Genomic DNA, 13,662 nt, shown 5'->3' with positions numbered 1-13,662 from the left:
CGAAGTACACAAAAAATAGCTTGAAATTCGAATTTTTTCAATTCGAAAATTCACTTCGACCTTTGATAAATGTGCCCCTCGATGTGTTCTCTCTGTACTAATTTGCAATTAGGGTTTAAATGATTTGCAAATCACCCCATTGTCTTTTAATTTACATTTTGCAGTGTCCCAACTATTTTTTGGGAAACGGGTTGTTATATAATATAAACATATTACAAATCCATTTGCTGAAAATGTTTATCATTCGATCATTCTCTGCTACAGTGGGGCTTATAAGTTAAGGTCCCTAATCATGAGAGTACTAACACAACATGATCAATTCTGTGCGTAGCCAATCAAGATGGCCGGATGTTTTTTTTGGGAAAACATGAGTTCTCAGGGGAAAGCCACGCAGACTCAGTAGAATCTAGCACTGATAGGCAGTCATACAAACCACTACATGTATGTTAACATTTACTTTTTACTAATTTAGCACTGTGCACCTTTTATTTAGGCTTTGCGTATCCCATAATAAATACAAATTCAATAATTCAGCCTGACGCAAAGCAAGATTAACGGTTTGTCCAAACATTTATGTAGAGTTTAATCAGGTGCGAATCAAAGCCCATCTGGATCCACTATATTCATAGATTATACACATGAATTAAACTGACATCAAGAGGGAGATTATTGATGTATTTACTACAGGTATGGGATCCGTTATCTGGAAATTCATTATCCAGAAAGCTCCAAATTACGGAAATGATGTCTCCCATAGACTCCATTATAATCAACTAATCCACATTTTAAAAATTGATTTCATTCTTCTCTGTAATAGTAAAACAGTACCTTGTACTTGATCCAAACTAAGATATAATAAACTCTTTTTGGAAGCAGAACCAGCCTATTGGGTTTATAATGTTTACATGATTTTCTAAAAGACTTAAGGTATGAAGATCCACATTAAGGAAAGCTCCAATATATGGAAAGCACCGGGTCCCACGCATTCTGGATAAAAGATCCCATACCTGTACTATCAAGCTTTCCAGAAATGACTCAAAGTCCAGATTACATGAACAGTACGTAGCTTTCCAGATGATGTTGAACTTCAGCTTCCAGCACCCTAAAAGCATTATGTTGTCAGTGGGATATTGGGGGTCGCCCAGTGACCTTACTTCAAGCATTGGAGTTGTCAGGAAAAACAAAGAAAGAAATAAATAAAACAGATTTCAGAAGTTTGATGAGATTTCAGGTTATGAGCTATTTATTAGATGGACAATAAATGAATCTACTGGACTGCATAATTATAAACAGTGATGGGCGAATTTGTTTTGCGAAAAATTAGCATAACGCGAATTTTGGCACCCGCGTCAATTTACGTCAATTTTGACGCCCGCGTTAAAGTCAATGGGCATCTGAATAATGTTAGCGTGCGACAGTTACGACGCGAGTGAGTATTCTGACGCGCGTCCAGTCTTTTTTTACGCCAAACTAATTTTTGCGGCGGTTACGCGAATTTATTCACCGAATACATGCCTGCCGAATTTATTCGCCCATCACTAATTATAAATTATGCCTCTAGTAAAGCAGCAATGATTAAAGAGGTTGTTCACCTTTAGATTAATTTTTAGTGTGATGTAGAGCTGGGGTCCCCAACCTTTTTTTAACCGTGAGCCACATTCAAATGTAAAAAGAGTTTGGGAGCAACCATGCATGAAAAAGTCCCTTGGGGTACTGTGATTGGCTATTCGGTAGCACCTATGTGGACTGATAGCCAACAGGAGGCTCTACTTGGCACTACACTTACCGTATATACTCGTGTATAAGCCGACCCGTGTATAAGCCGAGGTACCTAATTTACCTAAGAAAACTGGAAAAATGTATTGACTCGTGTATAAGCCTAGGGGCCCCATGTCAGATTTCAAAATGTGAAAGTGTAAATGTGTAATCATGTTTTATGGCATAGAAATCTATCTAAAACGATTTAAAAGAGTCAGAACTATTAGCTGGACAATTGCCACTTGTTTTCCCTGTGACCTCCTACCTGTCATGGCTGCTCAGAAGATCAATGAGGTGCTGCACCTAGGAAAGCAGAAAAAAGGTACCGTACGCTCCTTCCGCGGCCCCAACACACCTCCCTCTCCCATAGCGCAGGACTGTCTGTGCCTCTCCCATAGCGCAGGACTGTCTGTGCCTCTCCCATAGCGCAGGACTGTCTGTGCCTCTCCCATAGCGCAGGACTGTCTGTGCAGGTCCCGGAGCAGATACGCTCCTTCCGCGGCCCCAACACACCTCCCTCTCCCATAGCGCAGGACTGTCTGTGTGATCGCCGCCCGGAGCAGGTCCAGGAGCTCCGGGCGGCGCGTCCTTCCCTGCCGGCGTTCGCTCTCAAAATGGCGGCGCCCGTGGCCGCCACGTGGGTAGCGGTGCCGGCCGCTACCCACGTGGCGGCCATGGGCGCCGCCATTTTGAGAGCGAACGCCGGCAGGGAAGGACGCGCCGCCCGGAGCTCCTGGACCTGCTCCGGGCGGCGATCACACAGACAGTCCTGCGCTATATGACCCGGTATGACCCGCGTATAAGACCCGCATATGACCCGCGTATAAGCCGAGGTCGAGTTTTTCAGCACATTTTGGGTGCTGAAAAACTCGGCTTATACGCGAGTATATACGGTAGTTTCCATGCAATTAAATCTTGCTTCCAAGCCTTGAATTCAAAAATAAGCACCTGATTTGAGGACAATGAGAGCAACATCCAAGGGGCTGGAGAGCGACATGTTGCTCATGACAACTGGTTGGGGATCACTGATGTAGCGAGTGATATTTAGAGACAATTTGCAATCAGCTTTCATTTATTATTATTTATGGTTTTTGCATTATTTGGATTTTATTCAGCAGTTCTCCAGTCTGTAATTTCAGCCATCTGGTTGCTAGGGTCCAAATTCCATGTATTGATTTAAATAAGAGACTGGAATATAAACAGGAGAGGGACTGAATAGTAAGATTAGTAATATGAAGTAGCAACAACAACACATTTGTAGCCTTCGAGCAATTTTTTTTTTTTTTCGGTGAGGTCAGTGACCCCCATTTGAAAGCTGTAAAGAGTCAGAAGAAGGCAAATCATTCAAAAACTATTGAAAAGAAAAAAAAGAAGGCCAATTGAAAAGTTGCTTAGAAGTAGCCATTTTACAACATACTAAAAGTTAACAAAGAAGAACTAAAGAAGTAGCTAAAAATGTTGCACATTATGTTTTGTGCTTCTGTTCCAGCCCAAGACAACCACAGCCGTTTAGCAGTAAAGATCTGTGTCTCCAAAGATGCCCCAGTAGCTCCCCATCTTCTTTTCTGCTGATTCACTGCACATGCTCTGTGCTGCTGTCACTTACTGAGCTTAGGGAGCCACTCACAATATACAGTACACATAGAATAGAAATGTCACAATATAAGGCTGATTAGTAATTAATACAGATAATTACTACATGGCAGCACAGAAACCAGTGCAATTAGCATCAGAATTTAATAATCAGCAAACCTGTAGCATCAGCTTATATTACAGCCAGGGAAGCTCATTTTCTGCTGGATAATTAGTGACGAGCCCTAAGCTTAGCTTCTCAACAGCCAATCAGAGCCCACTGAGCATGTGAGTGTCACAGACACTTTCCAAGATGGTGACCCCCTGTGACAAGTTTGAAGTCCTGGATCATTGCTGCTATTGACAAGCTGAAACTTTAGCCTCGTGCAATAAGTTCACTATATCAAATGACATTTTTAGCCACTTTCATTGTTAGGGTTTAGTTCTCCTTTTAAAGGTGAAGCAGCCCTTTAAGCGTGTGTGTGGTTTTTATGCAGGTGCAGTAAATAGTGACAGTCTGACTCTGCTGTACCTACACGAAGGATGCCCAAATCCAGACATCTAGCTGCTGCTGAACTATAACTCACTGACACACCTGCCTCCCCAGCCTCTCACAGATCAGAGAAATCCATTGCCAATTCCCACAAACTGGGGGTCCTTGAATAGGCTCATCTTGTCTATAACACAGACAGTGACAGTATCCCCGTTATATCACTAAAACAAACAGGAAGTCAGATATTCAACGTCACGCCCCCTGGTGGAAACAGCAACTCCAGTAGTAAAGCAACAGCATTGCGCTTCCCAAAACTCCCATTAGCTTTGCAGCTTTCTGTTCCTACTCAGCTACCGGTGTCCAGATATGCGGGGGATGGGATATATAATGGGGCAAATGCAGGCAGGAGGGATGTCACGCAGCAATTGAGTCGAGACCAAGGCCGCCGGTGCAGGGGTGTGGGTCCAATCCTCCCACAGCACGCGAGTGGCGGACACTATAGAGAGGTGGCTCCTCTTACCTTTAACAAATTAGACGTCGCCATGTTCCCTCAACTTGTCCTCCCGCCGGATCCCGCGAGATCTCAAGACAACCTCCCGCTGTGGTACCGCGAGATGCGCAGCGCCAGGTCACGTGGGTTCCAACAAACGTCAAGTGGCAACTGTGACAGATTTCTGGCATCGCCAGGTTGTCAGAGCAGCACTTCTAGCTGACTGACAGCTGTTGTTGTTGGGGGTAATTGGGGCAAGTGTAGCCCCCTCATTACAGCAATACTGTGATATCTGACTGGCCAGCCAGTGTTAATATGAAAGATAGTTCAAACATAGGAAGCAGGATTATCTATCTCTATGGGGGTTATGTAATTAAAGGCACTAATTACCTAAGGCACTAAGTAACCTATAGCAACCAATCAGCAGTTAGCATTTCCTGGTCACATGTTTAAAGGAGAAGCAAACCCAAACGTTCAAAAACCCCTCCCTCCTCCCACCAGCCTATGTTACCCCAAGCAAATGCCTCTAACTCTTTACTTACCCCTCCGTGCAGATTCTGTCCAGCGGAGTTCACGGGCGCCATCTTCTCTTCGGTAATCTTCAGAATGAGAACGGTGCATGCGCAGTTGGAGCGATTTTCTGAAACTCACGAAAATTGCCGAAGCGCCGGTCTCATTCCGAAGATTACTGAAGCAGCTGAAGATGGCGCCTGTGAACTCCAATGCCTGAATCAGCACCGAGGGGTGAGTAAAAGGTTAAGGGCATTTGCCTGGGGTAACACTTAGGCTTTCCGATCGATATTGTGGCCAGATATCGATCGCGAAGACCCGTCGGAAGCCCCCAAACACGGGCAGATAAGCTGCTGAACTGGTCTAAAGGACTGATATTGGCAGCTTTAATCTGCCTGTGTATGGCCACCTTCAGTCTGAAGATCTGCCTGTGTACAGCCACCTATAGCCCTTTTCAGATGTAGAGATTAGAATAAATTTGTGTGCAAATTATGGGACACTGGTAAAATCTTGGTGGCAAGATGGGGCCAGTAATGACTGCGTTAATATAGTTTAGCTTTGGTATGTGCTAGTATTTATAGCTAGCAATGGCTGAGGAGTCACAGGTGGGATTGTCATACTTCTGCTTTGTAAAAGTAATGGGACCAAACAACCTGAATGCTTTTGGACCATTACATCTCTACTAGCAAAGACAGGCAGATTTCTATTATAGTCAATGACAGGTGGCACATCTGAGTTGAAGATGTTTCTCAGAGGAGAAATTGCCATGAGCTCAGCATAGATGCCTGTACAGCAAGACTGGGAGTTGGAGGAAACAGTGGTGAAACTATAGAAGATGCAGACCCTGCAGTTGCCCGGACTGTGTGGTCTGCTTCCTCCATAGCTAATAAAAAATCCCTCCTCCCCAGCCGCTCTCTTACCTGAGGTGAGGAAGGGGGACACAAGTTGGGTGGGAATGGGCGGAGTTGGGGGCAGGGAGTGCAGGGATGTGGTATGGGAAGTGGGTGGGAGGATGGGAATCGGAGTGCGCTGGGCCCCTCTGAAGATTTTTTGCAGGGGGGCCCGGCACACTCTAGTTACACCACTGGGTGGAAAGAAACACTGGCCGTGGAAAAGGGAAGGAAAAGGCAAACTGTGTGGATCACAACAAGGCCTTCACATAAGTCTCCATTAATTATATCTTTCTCCAGTTCATCCTTGTTGCTGCAAAGTGTGCATGCATAGTGTTCATTCTGCAGGACTGTGTAGACTTATTATAATAAAACTCATTATATTGCCACCCAAGCCTCTCATGAACTGTATCATATTGAACTTGCTAAAAAAAACTACTTGCCCTCACCCCTATAGAGGTTAGAAGCCAAGGAGGCCACTTCGGCCACATAATTTCTGCAGCATACATGCCCAAGATGGCAATTGCAAAGAAAGCTGCAATCTCTGTCCTTTATCTTCTCTCCCTTGTGGTCGTCCAGCAGTAGCAAGTGATACCTTAGACCAGGGATCCAGTAGCGTAACTACAAGGGATGCAGGGAGAGCAATCGCACCCGGGCCCTGCAGGGGGGCTTTTCTCCTGCGCACACTTTTTGAGAGGTGGTGGTGCATTTCCAGCATCCGGGCCCACAGGTGAACCATGTATCAGAGACTCTCTGCGGAGCTCGAGGTAATTAAACATAAGAGAAATAGATAACATTGAGCCTCACGTTGGGAATGCTTCCCCTTCCCATCTCTTTTTCTCTTTGCCCACCAGCTACCTGCGCCTGATGTGCATTAGCGTGCTCGCTTTGTTTGGCCCTGTAGTTTAGCAGAGAGCAACTGGACCACTCTCATCTCTTCCTAGCCTTTCTCCTTGGGCAAGGGCTACCCTAGGGAGTAACCAGCTGCTGTCCCGTGATCACCTGCTTCCGCCAAAGCCCCACATTGGCTCAGAGTTTTCCTGTAATGGCACGGGTTCCCTGCAGGCTGTGCCAGCATTTCCAGTGTGGACACGACGTGTCAACTGTTGTGCAGTTGGGACTGGGAGCATTGTCCTGGGTATGCTGCCTAGTGCCTGGTTCTCTTCTAATACAGCGGGCCAGGCACTTGTTTTGTATTGGTACCGGGAAACGGGCTGCCACTTTGGGTTGCTGTATGTGCAAATGGACAGGCGAGCGGGAGCGCATCGTCTGCAAGCAGGGCTGCTGCATTCAAAGCTCCTTCCAATGGATCATTGCACACGTAGGCTTGAGGCAACCATCAGAGCTGCAACCACTTTCAGTCCATTTATTCCTGCCTTTTAGAAACACAATAAGAAGTACTATGTAGTGAGCCACAAGCACACAATATGTCCTACCTGGGAATGGTCACAAAGAGCCAAGTGGACATCTGAATGTGGCCCTTGCTAATTGCAGGAACACAAGATACAACAGCAACCAAATAACTAATATCACTTGATCTGTTCTTGTTCTGTATTCAGAGCACCTTAGGGTATTGTATATCTAGCTGCTAACCCCCTATCTGCTGCTGCACTACACAGTGAAGGGAATTGTAATTAAAAATATCCATGGCAGGGCCAGTATAGGGTAATTTACAGCATTAGGGCATAATTTCTTTGCTTAGAATTGAAATTTGAGTATAATTAAAGAGTAGGCCACTGGTATTTGAAATCAAGTGTTTTCCTAAAATGTATAAACAGTGGTGCACCAGGGGTGCAGGCCCGCCAAAGCCATGATAACGGTTCATGATTTACGCCACTGCAGGGATCCCCAACCTTTTGAACCCGTGAACAACATTCAGAAGTAAAAAGAGTTGGAGAGCACCTATGTTGACTGTCAACCTACATTGAGGCTCTGTTTGGCAGTGCTGTATATATGTCGGCAGCGCACACTACTATTTAAAATTATAGAAGCTTACAAAGCCATATACGGCGGTGCGTAAGATAAACATAATTAGTTGCAACAAAAAAAAGGTTTTTAAAGATCTTATTTTCGCACACTGTAGATTGCTTCATGTAATATATTAATCAAAATTAATAAATCCTCAGAGAACCCAAAAATTGTTGATTTGATTTTTTGAGGTTTTTTAATTCCAAGTACAAAAACAGTGAAAATTGCTGTACAGATATCAATTTAATAAATACAATTAATTATACCACAATTCATGTATATAAAGCACCATATATGGTTTGCACAATATTTTTAAAAGAATAATTTAACTGCTAATCTGTTTGGCAGTGCATCTGGTTTTTATGCAATTAAAACTTGCCTCCAAGCCAGGAATTCAAAAATAAGCACCTGCTTTGAGGCAACTGAGAGCAAAATCCAAGGGGTTGGAGAGAAACATGTTGCTCACGAGCTACTGGTTGGGGAGCACTGCCTTAGACATAAGTTTGTCAGTGCTAAATAAAATAGTACCCCAGACTAACTTACAGTAACTGTAAGCTTCAACCTGGGGTCTTAAATTAGCAATTATATTCGGGGGGGGGGTCCTTCCACTTCACTGCTAGAAACTTGCTCTTGCCTAGAGTCAAGACAGAAGGAGCTACTAGTAGCCAGTGATGGGCGAATTTATTCGCCAGGCGCGAATTCGCGGCGAATTTGCGCGATTCGCCGCCAGCGAATAAATTCGCGAAACTCCCGCGAAAATTCGCGGAAAAAATTCGCCGGCGTCAAAATTTTTTTTCGAAAAACGGACGCCAGCGTCAAAAACGGGCGCCGGCGTCAAAAACGGGCGCCGGCGTAAAAAACGAGACGCCGGCGCCGTTTCGCGAATTTTTCGCCGTTTCGCGAATTTCGCGCGAAATTCGCGAATTTTCCGGCGAAGCGAAACGGCGTAAATTCGCCCATCACTACTAGTAGCAGCTACTTGTCAAATCTACAAAAACAGACAATCCACCAGGACTTGCCTTTACTCTTAATCTCTTGTTCGTCCTAACCTTGGGAATTGCATTCCTGAATTCCTTTGTATAAAACCCTCCCTGAACCTCTGCAAAAGTAACTGCTAGGGTTTTTTTTTTATTAAAGTCCAAATGCTAAAACTCAAAATAAAATTTACTATAAAATCTGAATTTTTACTGGAAAAAAAACCTCAAATTTTTTGAGACTTATTATACCACGAGGATGCAAAAAGTCCTTATTGGAAAATCCGCCATCTCAGACCTGCCGAGGTTGTATTTAAGTCAATGGGAGAGGTCCCTATCCTATTTGGAACTTTCTGTGGTCTGCTCTGGAAATAACCAGAAAATCAAATATTTTGGGTTTTTGGGCCAAAAATCTGATACATTCGGGCTTTTTTTGGGAAGAAGCCTCAATAAATCAAGTGATTCAGGAAAAAAAATCATACGGTACGGGGTTTCTGCTTCATTGCATTGAGTTTTTCCTCAATCCAATTAAATCATGCTATGTATAATGCTATATAATGCTTATAATAATAAATTAGGTCAAATTGTGGGCACTGGCACATGGCATGGCACTCTCTAAATGTAAACACTTACTTATTTCATTGTTTGTTCCCTCTGTCTGAAATATTAATGTAACGCTAACTTGGGCTAGGCAGACCAAAAGGGGTTAATGTCCAGCTAGTGCTTAGAGCAGTGGCCCCCAACCAGTGGCTCATGAGTAACATGTTGTTCACCAACCCCATGGTTGTTGTTCCCAGTGGCCTCAAAGCAGGTGTTTTTTTTTTGTAATTCCAGGCTTGTTTTAGTTGCATAAAAACCAGATGTACTGAAATAACAGAGCCTCCTGTAGACTGCCAGTCCATATAGGGGCTACCAAACAGCTAACCACAGCCCTTATTTGGCACCACCTTGAACTATTTTCATGCTTGTGTTGCTCCCCAAATCTTTTTACATTTGAATGTGGCTTATGGGGGAAAAAAAGTTTGGGGAGCCCAGGCTTAGAGCATTGGTTACATGTGACTAACACTTTAGGCTAGGGTCTTCGCTAAGTGGAAGATTCAAGGAGTGATGAAGTGTAACTACACCTACCACAAGCTACTGTGCAATAAAATATAAAATAATGGACACCAGGAGGTTCTTGTGGTGAAAACAAACAGTAACAATTTATTTGTACAAGACAAACATCTTACAAAAGATGAGGTATATGCAGTATAAAATACCAGGCTGAGACAGGCAGGAATGTGCCTCCCCTGAGGATTGTAGTCATGCAGTAAGGCAGATCTCCCCTATGGGACCCTACAGACACCCGGGGGGAAACCCCATTTCATCCCGACAATGGTGCACAACAAATACACAAATATAAAAATAACATTTGAAATAGTGCAATAAAGAACAGTACCATGACATCCTCTTCTGGTACCCTCTCCTGAATAATACCTGGTGACAATGGTTACTGTGGAGAAAGACAATAAAGAAATGCAATACTATAAAATATAAGTTTCAAGTGCAATAACTGTTGCAGATAATACAATTATCATAAGTGTCTGTGTCAGATCACTCAGACACTTTACTTAAAGAAACTTGGGATCATCCAGCCCTGCATCAGAAATTAACCCAGGCACAAACTCTTAGCTGTAAAGAATATAATTATTCTTTGCGTAGAAAGTCATTTACCCATAGTAGCACAGTAGTAAACAACAGTTGGATCAGTAAGGCCCCACCATAACCAAACTTTATTCCAGCATCACATCCCCTCTCATCCAAGTGTCCAAAACTTGCCAGTCTTTTGAGAGGTAGAATGCATAAGGATAAAGATGCTACTCGGCGATTAGTTAGAGGTAGAATGTTTGTGGTGGGGGCTCAACAGTCTGTCTTGTGACAACCCTAGCGGGCGCTTGGACAGGCGCCGGGCACAGAAATCCAGCCCTGGCTGGGACCAGGGGGCCCAGAAATCTTTTTAATGACAGGGTTGAATTCTCCTTTAAGAACACCTAGGGGCAGATTTATCAAGGGTCAAAGTGAATTCGAGGGAATTTTCAAAGTAAAAAAATTTGAAATTCGAAGTAATTTTTTGAATACTTCGACATCGAATAGGATACTACGACTTTGAATTTACTTCGACTTCGATTCGAAGTAAAAATCGTTTGACTATTCGATAATCAAAGTACTGTCTCTTTAAAAAAACTTTGACTTCAATACTTCGCCAAATTAAACCTGCCGAAGTGCTATGTTAGCCTATGGGGACCTTCTACAGCATTTTTCTAAGTTTTTGAAGTTGAATTAAAAATCGTTCGATTTTACTTTGACTGCTGAATAGCCAAATTCAATGAAAAAAGTTTGAATTCGATATTCAAATTCGAAGTATTTTAATTCGATGGTCGAATTTCAAAGTATTTCTAACTTCGAAATTCGACCCTTGATAAATCTGCCCCTTAGGGTTGCCACCTTTTCTGCAAAAAAAATACCGGCCTTCCTATATATTTATTTTTTTTCCTTATTAATACATACCTCCCAACATTTTGGAAGTACAAAGAGGGACAAAAAATGTTTTCGCACGTAGTGCAGCTAATTTTTGGCCAGCCCCTTTCTGTGGCCACACCCGCTAATTACCATGTTCATTTTACAAAATTAAGCAGGTTATGAAAGTTTGAAAATAATTAAAAGTTTTTTGTGTCTCAAAATTGTTACAAAGTATCTTATTTGCACCTGTTAGCTGTTCTGTGCACTCTGCTAAAAGCCAATTTAGGGCTCTTACTCATGAGCGTTTTTACCTGCACTCCCCTGCGTTCCGTTTTTCTGCGTTCAGCCGCAGGGGAGCGCAGGAATAGACGCATTACATTTTTTCCAATGGGGCTGTACTCACACAGGTGTGTGTAGGCGCCAAACGCAAGTTGAGACACAACAAGCTGCATTTTTCCTGCGTTCGGCACCTACACGCGCCTGTGTGAGTACAGCCCCATTGGAAAAAATGTAATGCGTCTATTCCTGCGCTCCCCTGAACGCAGAAAAACGGAATGCAGGGGAGCGCAGGTAAAAACGCTCGTGAGTAAGAGCCCTAAGTTAGAAACTTTGTTTCTTTTTCTGGCTGTTCAGTGCAGAGAAAATAGGGACTTTCCAGTACAAATGAGGGACTGCAGGTTGAAGAGGGACTGTCCCTCCGAAAAAGGGACAGTTGGGAGGTATGATTTAATAACATTGGGATCAACCATCAGATTTACCGGCCAGGCCGGTAAAATACTGGCCAGGTGGCAACCCTAAGAAGACCTCATTTTTCCACTTTACATGGAGTGATTTACAAACACTGGATGTATCTGCACCTGGCTAGTGACCCAGTGTTTAACCTGCAGCTGGCTGGAAAAAATCTAATCACTGATTGGTTGCTATGGGTTACTGCCCAGGTGCAAATTTGCCCATTGTTTGCAAATGAGCCAGCCCCCAGTACTGTTCAAAACAATATCATGAGGTGCAATTCATGGGGAGTTGATTAATAAGCCTGACACAATGTAGCTATCTTCTCATTATGCCTATGATGTGTTTCTCTCATACAAACTCCGCCCTCAGCCTTCTTTCCGTAATTCAGATCTTCATACCTTAAAGGTGGCCATACACGGGCCGATAAAAGCTGCTGACAGACTGTGTCAGCAGCTTATTGGCCCGTGTATGGGGGCCCCCGACGGGCTTCCCCAATCGAGATCTGGCCGAAAGTCGGCCAGATCTCGATCGGATGGGTTTAAAAATCCCGTCGGATCGCGGCCGCATCTGTTCGTTGATGTGGTCCCGCGATCCGACCGCCCGTTTGAGAATGCTAGGATCCGATCGTTGGGCCCTAGGGCCCACGATCGGATCTGCCCGATATTGCCCACCTCAAGGTGGGCAATGCATATTGGAGGGAGATCCGCTCGTTTGGCGACATCGCCAAACGAGCGGATCTATCCATGTATGGGGACCTTAAGTCTGCTAGAAAATCATGTAAACATTAAATAAACCCAATAGGCTGGTTTTGCTTCCAATAAGGATTCATCATATCTTAGTTGGGATCAAGTACAAGTTACTGTTTTATTATTACAGAGGAAAAGGGAGTCATTTATTTTTTTTAAAAAAAATTCGGATAAAATGTATATGATGGGAGTCTGCCTTCGCATAATTTGGAGCTTTCTGGATAACAGATCCCATACCAGTACTAATGAGTAAAACCCACATTTTACAGTTTATCGCTGGTCTCCTGTCTGTGTAAAACACTCTCATTCTCTCTCCATCCACATTCTCTGCTGCTGCAGTGTTCCTATCCATAATTTGGAAATTTCTGGATAACAGATCCCATACCTGTACTAATGAGTAAAACCCACATTTTACAGTTTATCGCTGGCTCCATGTCTACGTATGTAAAACTCAAATTTTCTGCATCCATATTCTTAGCTGCTGCTATGCTCCTTCCCATAATTTGTAACTTTCTGGATAACAGATCTCATACCTGTACTAATGAGTAAAACCCACATTTTACAGTTTATCGCTGGTCTCCTGTCTGTGTAAAACACTCTCATTCTCGCTCCATCCACATTCTCTGCTGCTGCAGTGTTCCTATCCATAATTTGGAAATTTCTGGATAACAGATCCCATACCTGTACTAATGAGTAAAACCCACATTTTACAGTTTATCGCTGGCTCCATGTCTACGTATGTAAAACTCAAATTTTCTGCATCCATATTCTTAGCTGCTGCTATGCTCCTTCCCATAATTTGTAACTTTCTGGATAACAGATCTCATACCTGTACTAATGAGTAAAACCCACATTTTACAGTTTATCGCTGGTCCCCTGTCTGTGTAAAACACTCTCATTCTCTCTCCATCCACATTTTCAGCTGCTGCTGTGTTCCTTCCTATAATTTGGAGCTTTCTGGATAACAGATCCCATACCTGCACTAATGAGTTAAACCCACATTTTACAGTTCATCGCTGGTTCCCTATCT

At 43.5% G+C, this 13,662-nt stretch overlaps 1 protein-coding gene across 4 annotated transcripts in view; it reads right to left on the bottom strand.

Annotated features, from left to right (window-relative positions):
* cul5.S (cullin 5 S homeolog) overlaps window positions 1–4,496 on the bottom strand; it is a 52,395-nt gene extending 47,899 nt beyond the window's left edge. The window contains exon 1 of one of the 4 annotated variants that reach the window (XM_018250329.2): window positions 4,344–4,496. In XM_018250329.2, coding sequence (XP_018105818.1) covers window positions 4,344–4,367 — 24 coding nt within the window. In that variant the 5' untranslated portion in view covers window positions 4,368–4,496. Of the gene's footprint in view, window positions 1–1,007; window positions 1,647–3,866; window positions 4,318–4,343 lie in introns of those variants that run through there. The other 3 variants (XM_041584567.1, XM_018250326.2, XM_041584568.1) reach the window with 3 other exon arrangements.
* Between the last annotated feature and the right edge of the window lie 9,166 nt (window positions 4,497–13,662).

Source organism: Xenopus laevis, chromosome 2S (genome assembly GCF_017654675.1).
Source record: "Xenopus laevis strain J_2021 chromosome 2S, Xenopus_laevis_v10.1, whole genome shotgun sequence".
Taxonomy (NCBI): Eukaryota; Metazoa; Chordata; class Amphibia; order Anura; family Pipidae; genus Xenopus; species Xenopus laevis.
Note: the sequence above shows the minus strand (reverse complement) of the source record. Positions and strands in the feature narration are given on the sequence as shown.